Genomic DNA, 21,171 nt, shown 5'->3' on the forward strand with positions numbered 1-21,171 from the left:
TGTGTGTGTGTGTATGTATATACACTCACCTAAAGAATTATTAGGAACACCATACTAATACGGTGTTGGACCCCCTTTTGCCTTCAGAACTGCCTTAATTCTACGTGGCATTGATTCAACAAGGTGCTGATAGCATTCTTTGGAAATGTTGGCCCATATTGATAGGATAGCATCTTGCAGTTGATGGAGATTTGAGGGATGCACATCCAGGGCACAAAGCTCCCGTTCCACCACATCCCAAAGATGCTCTATTGGGTTGAGATCTGGTGACTGTGGGAGCCATTTTAGTACAGTGAACTCATTGTCATGTTCAAGAAACCAATTTGAAATGATTTGAGCTTTGTGACATGGTGCATTATCCTGCTGGAAGTAGCCATCAGAGGATGGGTACATGGTGGTCATGAAGGGATGGACATGGTCAGAAACAATGCTCAGGTAACCCGTGGCATTTAAACGATGGCCAATTGGCACTAAGGGGCCCAAAGTGTGCCCAGAAAACATCCCCCACACCATTACACCACCAGCCTGCACAGTGGTAACAAGGCATGATGGATACATGTTCTTATTCTGTTTACGCCAAATTCGGACTCTACCATTTGAATGTCTCAACAGAAATTGAGACTCATCAGACCAGGCAACATTTTTCCAGTCTTCAACAGTCCAATTTTGGTGAGCTTGTGCAAATTGTAGCCTCTTTTTCCTATTTGTAGTGGAGATGAGTGGTACCTGGTGGGGTCTTCTGCTGTTGTAGCCCATCCGCCTTAAGGTTGTGCGTGTTGTGGCTTCACAAATGCTTTGCTGCATACCTTGGTTGTAACGAGTGGTTATTTCAGTCAACGTTGCTCCTCTATCAGCTTGAATCAGTCGGCCCATTCTCCTCTGACCTCTAGCATCAACAAGGCATTTTCGCCCACAGGACTGCCACATACTGGATGTTTTTCCCTTTTCACACCATTCTTTGTAAACCCTAGAAATGGCTGTGTGTGAAAATCCCAGTAACTGAGCAGATTGTGAAATACTCAGACCGGCCCGTCTGGCACCAACAACCATGCCATGCTCAAAATTGCTTAAATCACCTTTCTTTCCCATTCTGACATTCAGTTTGGAGTTCAGGAGATTGTCTTGACCAGGACCACAACCCTACATGCATTGAAGCAACTGCCATGGTTGACTAGATAATGGCATTAATGAGAAATAGAAAAGGTGTTCCTAATAATTCTTTAGGTGAGTGTATGTATATGTGTATGCAGGGCTTTTTTCTGGCGGAACGCACCGGAACGGCGTTCCGCCACCTTTTGACATCGCAGCCTGCCATACTCCAGCATTGCAGGCTGCGATGTATCAGCGGGGAGGGACTGGGAGGAGGAGCTGGGGGCCGGTGCGTTCACTGTGCTCCGGCCCCCAGCTCCAGACTAGTTATAAAATGTGTACAATTAATAAGGATTCTATTCATGCTGCCCCCTCTGTAGTAGAACATTCAATATAGCCACATCCTACTCACAGGGCTGTTATCTTAATGCAGGCCGGCCGGGCAGACGAGCGGCAGCGTCACAACTGACGTCACGTGCCTGCCCGGCCTACTTTATGAATGAAGCAGGCGACGCAGGCACGTGACATCAGTCAGTGACGCTGCCGCTCTTCTGCCCGGCCGGCCTGCATTAAGATAACAGCCCTGTGAGTAGGATGTGGCTATATTGAATGTTCTACTACAAAGGGGGCCTCATGAATAGAATCCTTATTAATTATACACATTTTATAACTAGTCTGCAATGGGGGGGTCTGTGGATGGCACTGTTATGGGGTGGGGGGGGTCTGTGGATGGCACTGTTATGGGGTGGGGGGGTCTGTGGATGGCACTGTTATGGGGTGGGAGGGTCTGTGGATGGCACTGTTATGGGGTGGGGGGTCTGTGGATGGCACTGTTATGGGGTGGGGGGGTCTGTGGATGGCACGGTTATGGGGTGGGGGGGTCTGTGGATGACACGGTTATGGGGTGGGGGGGTCTGTGGATGGCACTGTTAAGGGGGTCTGTGGATGGCACTGTTGTGGGGGGGTCTGTGGATGGCACTGTTATGGGGTGGGGGGGTCTGTGGATGGCACGGTTATGGGGTGGGGGGTCTGTGGATGGCACTGTTAAGGGGGTCTGTGGATGGCACTGTTATGGGGTGGGGGGGGGTCTGTGGATGGCACTGTTATGGGGTGGGGGGGGTCTGTGGATGGCACTGTTATGGGGTGGGAGGGTCTGTGGATGGCACTGTTATGGGGTGGGGGGTCTGTGGATGGCACGTTATGGGGTGGGGGGGTCTGTGGATGGCACGGTTATGGGGTGGGGGGTCTGTGGATGGCACGGTTATGGGGTGGGGGGGTCTGTGGATGGCACTGTTAAGGGGGTCTGTGGATGGCACTGTTGTGGGGGGGTCTGTGGATGGCACGGTTATGGGGTGGGGGGTCTGTGGATGGCACGTTATGGGGTGGGGGGGTCTGTGGATGGCACGGTTATGGGGTGGGGGGTCTGTGGATGGCACGGTTATGGGGTGGGGGGGTCTGTGGATGGCACTGTTAAGGGGGTCTGTGGATGGCACTGTTGTGGGGGGGTCTGTGGATGGCACGGTTATGGGGTGGGGGGTCTGTGGATGGCACGGTTATGGGGTGGGGGGGTCTGTGGATGGCACTGTTAAGGGGGTCTGTGGATGGCACTGTTGTGGGGGGGTCTGTGGATGGCACTGTTATGGGGTGGGGGGTCTGTGGATGGCACTGTTATGGGGTGGGGGGGTCTGTGGATGGCACGGTTATGGGGTGGGGGGTCTGTGGATGGCACGGTTATGGGGTGGGGGGGTCTGTGGATGGCACTGTTAAGGGGGTCTGTGGCTGGCACTGTTGTGGGGGGGGTCTGTGGATGGCACTGTTGTGGGGGGGGTCTGTGGATGGCACTGTTATGGGGTGGGGGGTCTGTGGATGGCACTGTTATGGGGTGGGGGGTCTGTGGATGGCACTGTTATGGGGTGGGGGGTCTGTGGATGGCACGGTTATGGGTGGGGGGGTCTGTGGATGACACGGTTATGGGGTGGGGGGGTCTGTGGATGGCACTGTTAAGGGGGTCTGTGGATGGCACTGTTGTGGGGGGGTCTGTGGATGGCACTGTTATGGGGTGGGGGGTCTGTGGATGGCACTGTTAAGGGGGTCTGTGGATGGCACTGTTATGGGGTGGGGGGGGTCTGTGGATGGCACTGTTATGGGGTGGGGGGGGTCTGTGGATGGCACTGTTATGGGGTGGGAGGGTCTGTGGATGGCACTGTTATGGGGTGGGGGGTCTGTGGATGGCACTGTTATGGGGTGGGAGGGTCTGTGGATGGCACTGTTATGGGGTGGGGGGTCTGTGGATGGCACGTTATGGGGTGGGGGGTCTGTGGATGGCACGGTTATGGGGTGGGGGGTCTGTGGATGGCACGGTTATGGGGTGGGGGGGTCTGTGGATGGCACTGTTAAGGGGGTCTGTGGATGGCACTGTTGTGGGGGGGTCTGTGGATGGCACGGTTATGGGGTGGGGGGTCTGTGGATGGCACGGTTATGGGGTGGGGGGGTCTGTGGATGGCACTGTTAAGGGGGTCTGTGGATGGCACTGTTATGGGGTGGGGGGTCTGTGGATGGCACTGTTATGGGGTGGGGGGGTCTGTGGATGGCACGGTTATGGGGTGGGGGGGTCTGTGGATGGCACGGTTATGGGGTGGGGGGGTCTGTGGATGGCACTGTTAAGGGGGTCTGTGGCTGGCACTGTTGTGGGGGGGGTCTGTGGATGGCACTGTTATGGGGTGGGGGGTCTGTGGATGGCACTGTTATGGGGTGGGGGGGTCTGTGGATGGCACGGTTATGGGGTGGGGGGGTCTGTGGATGACACGGTTATGCGGTGGGGGGGTCTGTGGATGGCACTGTTAAGGGGGTCTGTGGATGGCACTGTTGTGGGGGGGTCTGTGGATGGCACTGTTGTGGGGGGTCTGTGGATGGCACTGTTATGGGGTGGGGGGGGCTGTGGATGGCACTGTTATGGGGTGGGGGGGTCTGTGGATGGCACGGTTATGGGGTGGGGGGTTTGTGGATGGCACTGTTATGGGGTGGGGGGGTCTGTGGATGGCACGGTTATGGGGTGGGGGGTCTGTGGATGGCACGGTTATGGGGTGGGGGGGTCTGTGGATGGCACTGTTAAGGGGGTCTGTGGATGGCACTGTTGTGGGGGGGTCTGTGGATGGCACTGTTGTGGGGGGGTCTGTGGATGGCACGGTTATGGGGTGGGGGGGTCTGTGGATGGCACGGTTATGGGGTGGGGGGGTCTGTGGATGACACGGTTATGGGGTGGGGGGGTCTGTGGATGGCACTGTTAAGGGGGTCTGTGGATGGCACTGTTGTGGGGGGGTCTGTGGATGGCACTGTTGTGGGGGGGTCTGTGGATGGCACTGTTGTGGGGGGGTCTGTGGATGGCACTGTTATGGGGTGGGGGGGTCTGTGGATGGCACGGTTATGGGGTGGGGGGGTCTGTGGATGGCACGGTTATGGGTGGGGGGGTCTGTGGATGGCACGGTTATGGGGTGGGGGGGTCTGTGGATGACACGGTTATGGGGTGGGGGGGTCTGTGGATGGCACTGTTGTGGGGGTCTGTGGATGGCACTGTTATGGGGTGGGGGGGGCCTGTGGATGGCACTGTTAAGGGGGTCTGTGGATGGCACTGTTATGGGGTGGGGGGGTCTGTGGATGGCACTGTTATGGGGTGGGGGGGTCTGTGGATGGCACTGTTATGGGGTGGGGGGGTCTGTGGATGGCACTGTTGTGGGGGGGGTCTGTGGATGGCACTGTTAATGGGTGGGGGGGTCTGTGGATGCTATCCCCAGATCCCCCATTAACAGTGCCATCCCCAGATCCCCCATTAACAGTGCCATCCCCAGATCCCCCATTAACAGTGCCATCCCCATCTGGGGGGTTTCTTTGCTGGGCTGGACTTTTATAGCCCCCCCCCCCCCCAAATTTTACTTGCATCCCTGTTCTCTAAAGGGGCGGTTTTAGGGGGCGGTCCTAGGGGTGGGTAGGGGCGTGGCCAGGGGAGGGGAGGGGAGGGGAGGGGGGGGGATGAGTTCCACCACCTTTTCTCTGAGAAAAAAAGCCCTGTGTGTGTGTGTGTGTGTGTGTGTGTGTGTGTATACACACACACACATTTTCTACATACACAAAAGACCCATTACTCTCAAATATTGTTCACAAATCTGTCTGAATCTGTGTTAGTGAGCACTTCTCCTTTGCCGAGATAATCCATCCCACCTCACAGGTGTGGCATATCAAGGTGCTGATTAGACAGCATGAATATTGCACAGGTGTGCCTTAGACTGCCCACAATAAAAGGCCACTCTGAAATGTGCAGTTTGATCACACAGCACAATGCCACAGCAGTCACAACATTTGAGGGAGCGTGCAATTGGCATGCTGACTGCAGGTATGTCTACCAGAGCTGTTGCTCGTGCAATGAATGTTAATTTCTCTACCATAAGCCATCTCTAAAGGCGTTTCAGAGAATTTGGCAGTGAATCCAACCGGCCTCAGAACCGCAGACCACGTGTAACCACACCACCAGGACCGCCACATCCAGCATGTTCACCTCCATGATCATCTGAGACCAGCCACCCGGACAGCTGCAGCAACAATCGGTTTCCATAACCAAAGAATTTCTGCACAAACTGTCAGAAACCATCTCGGGGAAGCTCATCTGCATGCTCGTCGTCCTCATCGGGGTCTGGACCTGACTGCAGTTCGTCATCGTAACCGACTTGAGTGGGCAAATGCTCACATTCGATGGAGTTTGGCACGTTGGAGAGGCGTTCTGTTCACGGATGAGTCCTGGTTTTCACTGTTTGGGGCAGATGGCAGACAGTGTATGTGGCGTCGTGTGGGTGAGCGGTTTGCTGACGTCAACGCTGTGGCCCATGGTGGCGGTGAGGTTATGGTATGGGCATGCGTATGTTATGGAAAATGAACACAGGTGCATTTTATTGATGGCATTTTGAATGCACAGAGATACCGTAATGAGATCCTGATGCCCATTGTTGTGCCATTCATCCACGACCATCACCTCATGTTGCAGCATAATAATGCACGGCCCCATATTGCAAGGATCTGAACATGATTCCTGGAAGATGAAAACATCCCAGTTCTTGCATGGCCAGCATACTCACCGGACATTTCACCCATTGAGCATGTTTGGGATGCTCTGGATCGGCGTATACGACAACGTGTTCCAGTTCCTGCCAATATTCTGCAACTTCGCACAGCTATTGAAGAGGAGTGGACCAACATTCTACAGGCCACAATCAACAACCTGATCAACTCTATGCAACTGAGATGTGTTGCACTGCGTGAGGCAAATGGTGGCCACACCAGAAGCTGACTGGTCTTCTAAGACACCCCCCCGCCCCCCAATAAGGCAAAATTGTGCACATTTCAGAGTGGACTTTTATTGTGGGCCGTCTAAGGCACACCTGTGCAATATTCATGCTGTCTAATCAGCACCTTGATATGCCACACCTGTGAGGTGGGATGGATTATCTCGGCAAAGGAGAAGTGCTCACTAACACAGATTTAGACAGATTTGTGAACAATATTTGAGAGTAATGGGTCTTTTGTGTATGTAGAAAATGTTTCAGATCTTTGAGTTCAGCTCATGCAAAATGGGAGCAAAACCAAAAGTGTTGGGTTTATATTTTTGGTCTGTCTGTCTGTCTGTGTGTGTGTGTGTGTGTGTGTGTGCAAGAAAATTATGTGAACACAACTTAAGGCCTGTTTCACACTTACAATGTTAATTCTGGTATTGAGATCTGGCAAAAACGGTTCAGTTTTTAATTTGCACATCAGGATGCATCTGTTTATGTACATTGAAAGTCAATGGGCGACAGATCCCTTTTTTTTTTTTTGTATTTAGGATCCTAAAAAATGTACTTGCATTGTTTTTTGTGACCCGGTTTGTTCCATTTCTATCACAAAACGGAATGCTAACGAACAGAAGACATCCTGAACGGATCTCATTCCATTCAGAATGAATGAGGACTAAATGGATATGTTTTTTTCCGGTTTTGAGATCCTCTGTTGGATCTCAATACCGGAAAACAACAACACAAACAGGCCTAAGTCATAGATAATTCTTAGAGAACTTAAAAAAACACAATGTAGAATCAATTAATGAATGTTTCATCTGATTCTCAGAAAAGCAGGGACAAAGTTTTGCAATACTGTCTCTTAGCCCAGTGTTCTGCACAAGTTAGGTCGCATTCACACAAACGTAGTTTGGTACCGCATCAGAGCCGCAAAACAATCTGTGTGCTGTCCGCATCCGTTGCTCCGTTCCATTGCCCCGCATAAATTATATATCATATCCTATTCTTGTCCATTTTGCGGACAAGAATAGGCATTTCTATAATGGGCTGCTTGTTCCGTTCCACAAATTGCAGAAGGCGGCGGCATCCATGTTTTGCGGACTGCAAAACAAGGCACGTTCGTGTGCATGATCCCTTAGGGAGACATTTTTAATAGTCTTTAATGGAAGGTGTTTGTTTTTATTGCATCCAGAAAATTAATTTGGATACTAATTTTAATATTTAAGAACAATAAAACATTGTAGATTACCTATCAGTTATTACTGTCATTTGGTAATATGTACTTTTTTAACCTAAAGGAAAAAGCAGATCGAAACTCCTGTGGGTATATACAACTCCAAGGTGAATACAGAGGCACCTCGACGCCAAGCATTTTTCAAGAAGGGAAGAAAGACTAACGAGTCCCATATCTACGCAGTCATTGATGATACCATGGTCTATGGCCACCTCTTACCAGAAACCGAGGGAACGCATCCAGAGGTTGATGTGTACCAGCCTTTTGAGGGTCCCATGGGTGATGCTCCACCTGTTCCCCCAATCACTTTCCCTAATGGAAACGCCAAAGAAGATGTAAAGGATGGAAGTGACATTATCATGGAGGAACCTCTTGCTCTTTCAATGAAAGATAATGAGATTTACATATTCTCTCAATCAATTTCAAGGCACCCAGTGGAAAATGAAGATACTAGTATACCTTACATGGACGATTCGAGAAGTGGAACTACATCAGTTTGATGTGTCCAAGAAAGACAGATGTTATTTATTTTATATCTTATGAGACAAATGCAGATGAGACATGGATAATGTCCAGCGAGATGTCGAGCACCCTGAAATGACTCCTATGTGTAGCACAGTGCTACAGTCTTCACAGAACAACAGCTGAGTAATGTAAAGAACTTCAGCAGCTACAAGACACTGCTTAAAGTGGATGAAATCCATAAGGAGCACAACATTGTACATTTTTGTTTTTAATTTATAGAAATATGTGTAATATGTATCTGCTTGAGTACTATACTTTGTAAACAGTTTTTTTCATGAAATTTAAGGGTACAAGGTTAGAAAAAAGATTTTACTTTCTTCCAAAAACAGTACCCCACTAGTCCAATAAAGGTGAGCTGCAATACCAGAAACAACCATTGAAGGAGGGTGGCACTGTTTTTGAAAGTAAGTAGTCAGGTTCTTCTAATTATATACAACCCCTTAAGTAGTTTAATGTACTTTGAGTTCCATATTCAACTAGCTCCCTCAGCCTTCAATAAAAGATAAACCTTAAAGGGTACATGTCACCTATAATTATTTTTCTGCCAGCTAAAACCACATAGTGACGCACATACTTTTTAAAAATCTGTTCTTTTTTTATGATTGTATATTTTTTATTTTATTTGCTGATTGTGAGGGCAGCCAACTGTTTTTAACAGCATTTAGAGAGATGCTTTACAGCAGCCACCATGAACTATAGACACGATGGACTGAAGGGGGCCTCATTGACTTCTATGGGAGAGTTTTCTAGGCATGTACAAGGAAAGAATACATATGCTTTTACAATCCCCTATTGTGTATGCTGGGATCCTTTTTTATCTCTGTATGTAGGTGTTATCTGTCATTGTAATGATGTCATACGCTCCAATTCACAAAATAGAATAAATCATCACTCAAAATAGAATTTAAGCAAATATCTTTATTTATTTAGTTGGGTAATTAAAGGCCGCAATGCTTATTACTTAACCAATTAATTATAATCTGGTTAATCCAATTTATTCTCAAATATAAATAAGTAAATATTTAAACCAATAAACCATATAACACTCAGTCCACTCAGAGAGTGACTTAACCCCCGTCAATAAGCAAAGCGACAAAATAAATAGGGAAGGGAGGGAGGGAACTTGAAAAATACTTACGTGAATGAGCCAAAATCGTTATTTTCTGTTCTTTTATAGGTTCTCAAACTGGCAGTTAAAGTGATCTCCAATCAAATTTGAAGATATCAGCGCAAGCACCCACAGCATCTGGGTTAACCCATTCTTCACATAGGTAAGTAAATAATATAATCAACATATTAACTGTAATGTTAGGTGCCATGTCATCATGGCTCACCACACTGAATTTATCAGTATGGTTCGCTCCATGATGTCATACGCTCCAATTCACAAAATAGAATAAATCATCACTCAAAATAGAATTTAAGCAAATATCTTTATTTATTTAGTTGGGTAATTAAAGGCCGCAATGCTTATTACTTAACCAATTAATTATAATCTGGTTAATCCAATTTATTCTCAAATATAAATAAGTAAATATTTAAACCAATAAACCATATAACACTCAGTCCACTCAGAGAGTGACTTAACCCCACAACGCCACATAAAAACAAGTGGCCCAATAAACATTGCAAGCCTTTAATAAAAACCATTATCAATTATGTTCTGCAAATCTGAAATGAATATATCACATCCAATATCAGAAAGCTGATCATCCTTTTCTTGGTAAAGTCCTCTAACGAATCCTTCTAATTCAACATGTCTGTAATTGCCATGACCAATTTCCTTCAAATAAATCTCCATTTTTTTTATTAATTCTTTTCCTAATTGTTTCCAGAAAGGATAACTCAGAATTGAACCAAGAAAATTTTGGGATGATGTCAGAAAATACGAGTACAACACCATCAAGTAAGTAGCATATTTTACATAACAATTCTTTTAATTCATAAATTAACAAATGCGTTTTGATTTTTCCCAAATCAAACGAGCCAATATGTAAAATAAACAGGTCAGGTTTCGACATTTTTGAATATATAAGGCTGACATTCTTGAAGATATCAGAAATTTTAAGGTCAGCAAAGGAAAACCAGTTTATGGAAAATTCTGCTGAATAACCTAAATTAACAGTAGAATGTCTAAAAGCAGATCTTCTCTCAGCCAATTGAATCAGTTCATCACCAAAAATCCATACAACTTTTGAAGGTCCTATATCAATAATGGGGGATTTGAGATTTTATTGTCTGCAGCAATCTCGCTTAATCTTAGAGCAGCAAAGAAAGCTATAGAAAATGCTGCAGAAAATAAATTGGTTTCATATTCCGAAGAACAAACTAATACTAAATTACATATGACCTTTTGTAACAGTTCAATAGATAAAGGGCTGGTCTTAACATTGTGGACTGACTTTCTTTTGATACCTTTAATCATTAGTTTAATGATAAAATTATTCAGAATAGAGCTTTCGCCTTTTAATTTAAAGAAAAAAGAAATGCCCGATAATTTTTTAGAAATAGAATCGGCTTGTAAACCGTTGTTGTAAAGATATATAATAAATTTGATAAAATTCCCTAAATTAAAATCAATGTAAGAAATTTTTTGAGATATGCAGAAAAGCTTCCAATCCAACCATGCGGCAGAATATGCTGCCCATGTATTCTTGGCTAATGAACCAAAATTAAGTTCATTAGTTAATCCTCTGATATCTCCCAAAGATGAGTTGGACAAGGAATTCCCATTCGGGAAGCTCGAGGTGTCATTAAGAAGAATTCCTTGAAGCGCTGTCGGGACAAATAATCAGCAATATAATTAGTTTTCCCAGAAATAAATCTAGCTTTTATCCAAATGTTAAATTTTAGACATTGAAAAACTATCTTACGCAATAATGAAGAAACTAACGGAGACTTTGAAGTTAAACAGTTTATGGAAAAAACTACTCCCATATTGTCCGACCTTAGCAGAATTCTCTTATACTGAAACACTGAGGACCAAATTGTTAGAGAAACTAGAACTGGAAATAATTCTAGAAAAACCAAATTTTTTGAGTACTTGTTATTAGTAATCCAATTTAAAGGCCAACGTTCGGCAGACCAAAAGTTGTCAAAATAAGCACCATATCCAATAGCACCAGACGCATCTGTATAAAGAGACAAGGTGTCTGAGCCAACAAACTCTTCCTGCCAAATGGTGTGACCGTTAAATTCACATAAAATTGCAACCAAACTGAAATGTCATCCTTTAGTTGTTTGGTGATGCGAATATGGGATCGAGGTGAGGACTTACCTGATGTGGCAGCATACAATCTTTTAGAAAAGACCCTTCCCATGGGAATCACACGAGAAATAAAATTAAGAGAACCTAAAAGAGACTGAAGTTGTTTAAGCGTAATTTTTTCTTTTCCGGATATGCGAGTTAATTGTTGAACAGTATTCTGGATTTTTTCCATTGGTATGCTAAATTCCATTGTTACTGTATTTATATCTATGCCCAAAAACTTGAGATTCGTAGTAGGATAGACAGTTTTATCTACAGCTAATGGAATGCAGAAATATTTAGCTATACCAATGAATCTATTCAGAAGATTCATACAATCATCCGAATCTACACGACCTATAAATAAAAAGTCATCGAGATAATGTAGTAAAAATCCACTACCTGAGTGAATATCCATAACCCAGTGTAGAAAAGTTGAAAACGCCTCAAAATAAAAGCAAGATAGGGTGAATCCCATGGGAAGGGCCATATCATAAAAGAATTTATCGAGAAAATAAAAACCCAAAGAATTATAACCGATGGGGTTTATAGGTAGTAGTCTGAAAGCAGATTTAATGTCAGCTTTGGCAAGAAGAGAATTGCGGCCTGCTTTTTGTAAAAAAGACAAAGCTTGATCAAATGAGGAGTATTTCACACTGGCTTTATTTTTTTCCATCTCATCGTTAAGGAACTGAATTTAGGATAAGATAAATTGTGAATAAGACGAAAAGAATTTGGTTCTTTTTTAGGAACTAAAGCTAAAGGAGATATACGAAAATTCAAGAAGGGGGGAGAATCAAAGGGACCAGCAATCCTACCTGCCAAAATTTCAGATTCAATTTTTTCTTTAACAATGTCAATATTTTGTTTTACAGATAACGCATTTTCAACTAGAATGCAACCTGGACCCACAAATTCAGGTATGAAAAACCCATTGGTAAAACTGTCAATTAATAAATTAGCCATCTGAATGTTTGGGTAATGACCTAGCCACTGAATTATTATTGGCAAATTCAGCGGAGTCACCTTGTTTAAACGATTGAATTTCCTTGTTAGAAATTGGGAAGTGAATACCTTGTTTTTTAAAACATTTTGAGGCTGAATGAGAACCGGCACAGAAAGAACACTCGTGTCGGTATTTGCAATTATGTTGCCATCTGCAATGCGACTCGTTAAATGCGAAACAGATACCTTTTTTGACGTTAATGAAATTGGGTTGACGAAAAAGATTGTTTTTGTTAGGGAGCATTAAATTCAACCAAAGCCCGACATCTTTACTACCCCAATTTAGATTCGGATATACTGCAAGTTTCTGACGAAAGGATTCGTCATACAGACACCAACCCATTCCGCCAAAATTTCTATATGCCTCCAAAATAGTATCTACATGGTAAATTAAACCAGTACAAAGACTAGGAAATTTTTCACCCAAAACTGCTGCGTATATATTAAATGCTTGCAGTCAGTTAAAAAAGGATTTCTGGTGTAATTTTCTATTTTCTTCAGAATCTGATTTTTTGTCTTTCAATAATTCACTTTTTAAATTCTCACTAGATGAAGGAAGAAGAGAAAAAATTTCAACATATTCTTTTCTCCAAATTTTTTCTTTCACGCTCAAGGGTAAATGAAACCCTAATGGAGAAATTTGACACGCCAGAACTTCTTTAACAGATGTCTCTTTTATACCTGAGTTAAATTCAAGCTCAGGAATTACTGCCATTTCAGGGTTAATATTGGACATTTTAGGTACATTAGTGAACGGTTGAATGGTTGAATTAGCAGCAGTCAGACTATTAAGGGTATTAACTTGACTGACATCTGCTAATCCAGACCAAACATTTTTTGGTGACTCATCCTTTTTAGATAGGTAAAGTAAAAATTCATCAAACAACTGAATCTTCAATTTAGAAGAATCAATGTCAAGTGAATTAATCTCTTGATTAATAGTGCCCTGCGGTTTGCAGTCACTTAAAAAGTTATAATTCAGCTCACCAGAAGCAGATGATGTAGGAGGATGATCAACTGTTGAAGCAGGTGATGGCTCCTGAGTGACAGTTGAATGCTGTTGAAAATGACGCCGTTGAATTTTCCTGCTGGCTCGGCTTGAAGATAAGTTGGTTTTCTTGGTCTTAGAAGGAGGCGCATATTGTGAAGGGGAATATGCCCTCTTGTCTCTCCGCTGACGTTTTTTAATCGGCGAGCGGGTCTCAGGTTTTTCGCGCATGCGCAAAAAATTATCGCAGGGAGGATCGATCAGTTCGGCGCTCGCGCCAGGTACTGCGCAGCAGACGGGATTAGAAGATAAAAGAAGCTCTTCTTGCTGGTCCGGTCCTTGCTGTAAGCACTTCCTCAGCCATTCTTCTCCCCCTTTGCTTTCTGCTCTGAAAATAAGTTGTTTCAACAGATCTTCCATGACACAGATGAACGCAGGTCTGTCTCTTGAAAAATACTTACGTGAATGAGCCAAAATCGTTATTTTCTGTTCTTTTATAGGTTCTCAAACTGGCAGTTAAAGTGATCTCCAATCAAATTTGAAGATATCAGCGCAAGCACCCACAGCATCTGGGTTAACCCATTCTTCACATAGGTAAGTAAATAATATAATCAACATATTAACTGTAATGTTAGGTGCCATGTCATCATGGCTCACCACACTGAATTTATCAGTATGGTTCGCTCCATTATGCCTATAATGATAAAAAGTGATCTGTACTGACCAAGAGGTGGTGCCTATTATTAGGCTTAGTGGCCAGCGTCAAAACTGCAGGATTTTGTTTTTTTTAGGTCATGGAAAAGTAAAATTAATCTCCCATTCTTTGAACATAAATTTAACATGATTCAAATAATAGGTTATTCTCTGACATATTTCCTTTAAAAGTAGTCTTCTGGGCTGAAATTATACATGCTGTTTATGTGGCATTTTTGAGTCACTTCTGGGAGTGGATACTAAAAGAAGGAAAAGTATCAAGAAAAGACTAATACAGCTCCTCTCCCTTCCTATGTATAGCTCAAAAGGTGTCTCTAAGGGCTTCTGCACACGGCCATTGGTCGGCCGTTCCATGCATTGGGGACCGCAATTTGCCATCCCCAATGCACAGGCAACATCCCATGCGGTTTGCACAGACTTATGCAGATCAAATCAACTTGAATGGGTCCGTGATCCACACAGCAAAATAAATAGAAGAGAGCAAAACAAATCCCCAAATATTCTTTAAATATATAAATGCTAAAAAACTAAGGTCCAAGCAGGTAGGTCCCCTAAATAATAGTCACTGAAGATAAGGAAAAGGCAGAGTTATTAAATGTTTTTTTTTTTTTTTTTTTTTTTTTAGCTCAGCTCTGTATATACAAAAGAAGAGAAAGGAGCTGATATCTGTGGTGCTCGGGCTGTTAGTACATCCAGTAATATACTCAATTGGCTAACTGTAGACATGGTCCAAGATAAGTTAAATAAGGTAAATGTGAATAAGGCTCCGGGTCCAGGTGGATTACACCCAAGAGTGCTTAAAGAGCTCAGTTCAGTCATTGCTGTGCCCCTGTTTATAATTTTTAAAGATTCTCTAGGTACTGGTACAGTGCCAAGTGATTGTCGCAATGCAAATGTGGTGCTCATATTCAAAAAAGTATCAAGGTCCTCCACAGGTAAATATAGACCTATAGGCTTGGAAAGTATAGTCTGTAACTGGATTGAAAACTGGCTGAAGGGCCGTGTCCAGAGAGTTGTGGTCAATGATTCCTATTTAGAATGGTCCCAGGTTATAAGTGGTGTATTTAATTTATTTATTAATGATATCTAGGACGGAATTGATAGCACCATTTCTATTTTTGCAGATGACACTAAGCTATGTAGTACTGTACAGTCTATGGAAGATGTCCATTAACTACAAGGTGACTTGAACACTCTGAGTGATTGGGCATCAACTTGGCAAATGAGGTTCAATGTGGATAAATGTAACGTTATGCATTTTGGTAGTAATAATCTCCGTGCTTCATATGTCCTAGGTCAGTGAGGGGCAAACTGCGGCTCTCCAGCTGTTGCAAAACTACAACTCCCACCATTCCCTGCTGTAGGCAGTCTTTGCATGCTGGGAGTTGTAGTTCTGCACCAGCTGGAGAGCCGCAGTTTGCCTATCGCTGTCCTAGGTGATGTAACACTGGGAGAGTCACTTATAGAGAAGGATTTGGGTATCCTTGTAGATGGTAGATTAAATAACAGCACACAATGTCAATCGGCTGCTTCTAAAGCCACCAGGAAATTGTCATGCATTAAACGAGGCATGGACTCGGGCAGGGATGTAATACTACCACTTTACAAAGCGCTGGTGTGGCCTCATCTGGAATATGCAGACCAGTTCTGGGCACCAGTCCATAGAAAGGACTCTCTGCAGCTAGAAAAAGTACAGAGGAGAGCGACTAAACTGATAAGGGGCATGGAGGGTCTCGGTTATCTAGAAAGATTAAAAGAATTGAATGTATTTAGTCTTGAAAAGAGACGTCTAAGGGAGGGCACGATTAACCTATACAAATATTTAAATGGCCCATACAAAAAATTAGGTGAAAAAATGTTCCATGTAAAATGCGCTAAAAAAACAAGGGGCACTGCCTCCGACTGGAGAAGAAAAAGTTCAGTCTCCAGAAGCGTCAAAGCTTCTTTACTGTAAGAACTGTGACTCTGTGGAATAGACTTCCTCAGGACGTGGTCACAGCAGGAACAGTGGACAGTTTTAAAAAGGGTTTAGAAAGGATAAGTCATCTAGTGGTGGTGTTTTGGAGGGCAAAAAGCTTGTGACAAGTTACCTTTTAAAGGGGTTGTCTGAGTTAAAGGGAAAAAAACCCTCCTGTAAATGGTGTAAAATAATAAAAGATGTATGTGTATATAATATCCCTTTCTGGTTCTCTGCACTGCTGTTTGATTGATTTCCCGGCTGCAGCAGTGACCTTTTGTGCACACAGGTCCCCACTGCAGCCAATGATGTCCCTTGTACTGCGAAGGCCACTGATTGGCTGCACTGTGACATGTGTGCATGAAACGTCACCGCTGCAGCCAGGAAGATGCAGGGGAGATGAGAAGTACATATGGCTTCTTTTGTTATTTTAGACTATTTACATTGGTTGGCTGAGTTTTTTTAATTTAACAGCCTGAAGTGGTCATAATACCTTCGTATTACTAGAAGTTTTGTGATATTTGTTTACATGTGCACTATAATCCTGAATATCATTTTAGTTCCCTCAAATACATGTGTTAAATAAATGTTCCTCTTATAACAGGTGCTGTGTAGGAATTGGCACTATACTATGAAACAGAAAATAGGGCTTTAGTGATATTTAGTAATATTTGGGTTCGTTATGTAATTGAGATCTTCTAAAATGCGAGTTTTAAACTTGTGGCCAGTGTTCCCTACATACATTTTATCACATTAAATTCATGAAACAATGTAAATAATAGATTCCGAACTACAGTTGATGTACTGTTTTATCTGGAACTGAACATGATCCGAATCTTGACACATTTTAATGGTGAAACATAAGAGCATCACTTACAGTGATTATAGCCGCAGCTAAAAAAAATAAAATAAAATAAACCCGGTGTGGTGTAACCAGTAACCCTGCACCAATGCCAATGAGCTGTTCTGCAGTAGCTCAGGTCCCAGACCTGCACAGTTCCATCCGTTGGACAGTGAATGGAAGGAGCACCGTCTACTACACAGGGGATGGCGCTGTGTAGTTCTGGCACCAAAGCTACTACAGATCAGCTGGTCAGTGGGGATGCTGGATTTCCTGAGATTAGGCCATCAGTTGTAAAGGGTTGGACAACCATGTTAAGGGGACTCTGGCAGAATAGACGTTCATATTCTCAGTACTCTTGATGAGGAAAGCTCCATAAAAGGTATGCTTCTACTGCTCTCCCCAGCACCTATCTAGTGCTGTCAGCAGTTTAGCATGGTCAAAACTGCTGACAGATTCTGGCTGCTTACTGGTGTAGTTATAGGGGTCGCAGCGGTCGCCCACAGGGCCCCCTTATCAGTGGCGCACCGCTGATTATGTATTGCTGTCCTCAGGACAGCAATACAATTGGGTACTGTGGCAGGGGCACGGGAGTGATGTCTCCCTACCCCACCGTTACCTCTGATAGGCTCCAGGCTCAGTCAGAGGGCGGCACAATGACATAATAATCATCGCGCCTGTGAGAAATGGACAGTCTTTCTCATAACTTACTTTTATTTTATCTGTTTATGCTTTTATATCTGTCATGTGATCCTATATATTTTCATGCCACTCTGTAATTGTCTGTACCAGGCTGAACTAGATGGACAGGCTGAACTAGATGGACAGATGTCTTTTTTCAGCCTTATAGACTGTTACTATGATGCCGTTCAGTCTGGGCCTGCATTTGGAATACGCATTCCCCTTGGAGGAAATCAGTTTATCACTTGAATGTTAAAAAACTGGACCTTTGCAAGTGGTAGTGAAGATGTTTCCTGGAAATGCGTACACCCAGACAGAAAGACACCTCCCGGCAGGGGTACAGAAGCTTTTCAGATCGATTACCAGAAGATGAAGAAAATATCTCATTTTTGCGATAACTCATCTCTTGTACAACTCACATATTAATTATTATAATCATTACATGCCATCGTAAGGAGACGAAACATTTTCCCCCAACAGCCAGCATTCCCACCTAACGAGCATCTCACCTTCTGGGACCCCAACACCGGTCATATTTGGTATCGGAACAATTACCCTGATGAAATATACATTAATTAACCATGTCAGGGCCCGAATATCCATTAGTGTGGACAGGAAGACATGTTATGTTAATCTAATATATAAAGCTGAGTGTGTGTGTATGTATGTCCACTAAAGGAATCCGCACCGTCACATTTACAATTATGAAATTTGGCACACAGGTACATCAGGTGTCCGGAAAGGTTTTACACCGGGTCTCAACTCTCTAGCACGTACCGTTCCTGAGAGATTCCCCAAAAAATGCATTAGCCAATAGAAGCCTGGTCACATGACCCTTATCAGCCAAAAGAAACTCGCAGGCCCTTAGTCTCCACATACCCACAGTTTTAGACCAGGGTTCCATAACAACCCAGCCATTTTTCTTCACTGCTGTAGGGGAGCTTTAAAGGAAATTTGTCACCAGGATAATCGCTATTGAAGTAAAGCCATGGCCTAATAGCACTTAGTACCTTATTTCCAGATGTGCCTAGATCATTTTTATCCTCTGAAAATTCAGTTTATTTTGTATGCAAATGAGCCAGTAAGGTGCCCAGAGGGGAGACACTCTTGCAGAAAGTACGTGTCCACCCTCAAAAGACTTAAAACCCCGCCCCAGGTCCTGCTAAGCCACGACCCTGACTCGGTTAGGCCACGCCCCCTCCCACTCTGCAGCCGACGGGGATTGAAAAAATTAAGGTAAAAATCTACTTCTGTCAGCTGCAGCGGTGGGAAAGAGGGTGACTTTCTCCCTGCAGCTCACACACTTAGACAGCACAGTACTGCTGTCTGAGAGTCAGCTGTTCAAAAGAACATTCCTGTGTCTGTCCAGGACCACACGAGACGGAGGACAGGGAGTCTGAAAGTCCTGCCTAAAACCGGACCTCCCTAGGGGCCACCCTAGGGGCAAGCTGCAGTGGAGGTCACAATTAAGGAGACGGTCCGCTATGGAGGGCCGTGTTAAGGGGCAGATTTCAGTAGAGGCCACTGTTAAGGGGCGGGTGTTGTGGAAATCACTGTTAAGGAGACTGGGTACTAAGGAAGTCATTAATAAAGGGGCGGCCACTGTGGAGATCACTGTTAAGGGGACAGGATGCTGTGGAGGTCTTTGTTAAGGGGGCAGGGATTGGTGGAGGTCACAGTTAAGGGGACGGTCCGCTATGGAGGTCAGTGTTAAGGGGCAGAGTGCTGTAGAGGTCACTGTTAAGGGGGCGGGTGTTGTGGAGGTCACATTTTAAGGGAATGGAGCTCTGTGGAGGTCACTGTTAAGGGGGCGGGTTATTGTGTAAATCACTGTTAAGGAGATGGGGTACTGTGGAGGTCACTAATAAATGGACGGCCGCTGTGGAGATCACTGTTAAAGGGGAGGGTGTTTTGGATGTTACTGTTAAGGGGGCAGGCCGATATGGAGATCAATGTTAAAGGGGCAGCGCAGGCACTGTGGAGGTCACTGTTAAGGGAGGAGGGGACTGTGGAGGCGACTATTAAAGGGGCAGCAGGGTACTGTGAGGTCAATGTTAAGGGAGCGGGACCCTGTGGAGGTCACTGTCAAGGGGGTGGGGTGCTGTGGAACTCACCGTTAAAGGGGCAGGGAGACCTCTCTCAGCTGCACCCTCTGCCAAATGGAGATACAAATGAGGGATTTGGAACCTTTCATTGACACAGTTTGGGGATCCGATCAGCATTGGATTGTGTTTCATGTTCTCCTGTCCCCAGAACCAGAATGGGCTCTGATCATACAATTCATTGTGTAGTAAGAACTTTTCTGTTTTTATCCTTTTTATTTTTATAACTTTTTTGTGCACTTTTATGTGTCTTTTTTCTTTTAATTTTTCTTGTAACTAAGTATTGTACCTTTTTAGTACATTTAATTACATCTTTAATGGTTTTGCCTTGTGCCCTGAATGACCCCAGTAACCTCCATTTTGAAGTGTATGAGTGCGGTTTGTGTTACCGTGTATTTGCTATAAATGTGGCCTGTGCTACTGTGAGCCTGCTTGCAAGTGGGGCACTGTGTGGTTTTCTATGAGCCCCTGATTCATTGGTGCGTACATTTAAATGTCATAGATGGTGGCAGCATGTTGGGGTGCATGAAAGGCTGTGTCGGGATGTGATCTAGGTTCAGTATGAGGCCTGTGTGTAGGGGCGTGAGATATTGAGTGTGTGAAATAGATTGACCCTTGGCAGTCACACCTGGGTCACGTGATAGGGAGATTCCCGTATTTGACAGCGACACATGAGCCAGACAACATACGCCTAAGGAAACAGGCCGGAAAAGGCCTGTACGGCATTTCTGAAAGCAGAGTTAAGTATCTGTGTTTATTGTTTTTTATTTTACACTATGATGTAGAGGCATCTACTGAGGCACTTGGGGCCCATCTACCATGGGAGAGGGGGACACTATGGGGCCATCTACTGGGGGCACTAAAAGGTATTGCAGGGGAAAACTATGGTGGCATCTATTGGGACACAATGTAGGGAGAGTACTATGGGGGCATCTACTGGGGGCACTAAGGGGACATTGCGGGGGGCAGAGAACTATGGGGACATTGGGGGTGGAGAGGGCACTATGGGGGCATGTAGTGGGGGCACTGAATAGGGGCTGGCACACATAAGGGGGTGGGGGGGATGTTTTTGGACTGGCATGCATTATGGGGTGGCACTGTCAGGATATTGACTGTACTAGGGCCACTTAAGAAGGAGCACAGAAGGGGGCTATTTATGTCCTGGCACACATTTTAAGGGAACATTGTTTGCACTGGCACATATTATAAGGGGGTATTTTATTTTATGTGCTGGCAGGAGTATTTTTTGTACTAGCACACATTGTAAAGGGGTATTGGCACTGGTGCACAATATCAGGAGAATTATTATTAGTTGGGAACAATGGGGAACATGATTACTAGAATGGGCACAAGGGGGGCATTATTACTATTGGGGGCATTTTTAACACTAAGCGCACTCTAATGGATAATTATTACTATTGGTGGGACTTTTGTCTGGCACCCTGGCACAATTATTTTGGGTGATATTAT

At 44.5% G+C, this 21,171-nt stretch overlaps 1 protein-coding gene and 1 long non-coding RNA gene across 2 annotated transcripts in view; both read left to right on the forward strand.

Moving 5' to 3' along the window:
* The window catches only part of CDCP1 (CUB domain containing protein 1), a 67,738-nt gene extending 58,724 nt beyond the window's left edge, over positions 1 to 9,014 (forward strand). Inside the window, exon 9 of the mRNA XM_044294961.1 lies at positions 7,706 to 9,014. Coding sequence (XP_044150896.1) covers positions 7,706 to 8,141 — 436 coding nt within the window. The 3' untranslated portion in view covers positions 8,142 to 9,014. The remainder of the gene's footprint in view (positions 1 to 7,705) is intronic.
* Positions 9,015 to 9,378: 364 nt separating this feature from the next.
* LOC122939034 lies at positions 9,379 to 14,089 on the forward strand. The gene is made up of 4 exons (XR_006390079.1): positions 9,379 to 9,437; positions 10,002 to 10,072; positions 12,289 to 12,333; positions 13,907 to 14,089. It is a non-coding gene; the product is annotated as an uncharacterized LOC122939034 (long non-coding RNA).
* Positions 14,090 to 21,171: the final 7,082 nt, after the last annotated feature.

Source organism: Bufo gargarizans, chromosome 5 (assembly GCF_014858855.1).
Source record: "Bufo gargarizans isolate SCDJY-AF-19 chromosome 5, ASM1485885v1, whole genome shotgun sequence".
Classification (NCBI taxonomy): Eukaryota; Metazoa; Chordata; class Amphibia; order Anura; family Bufonidae; genus Bufo; species Bufo gargarizans.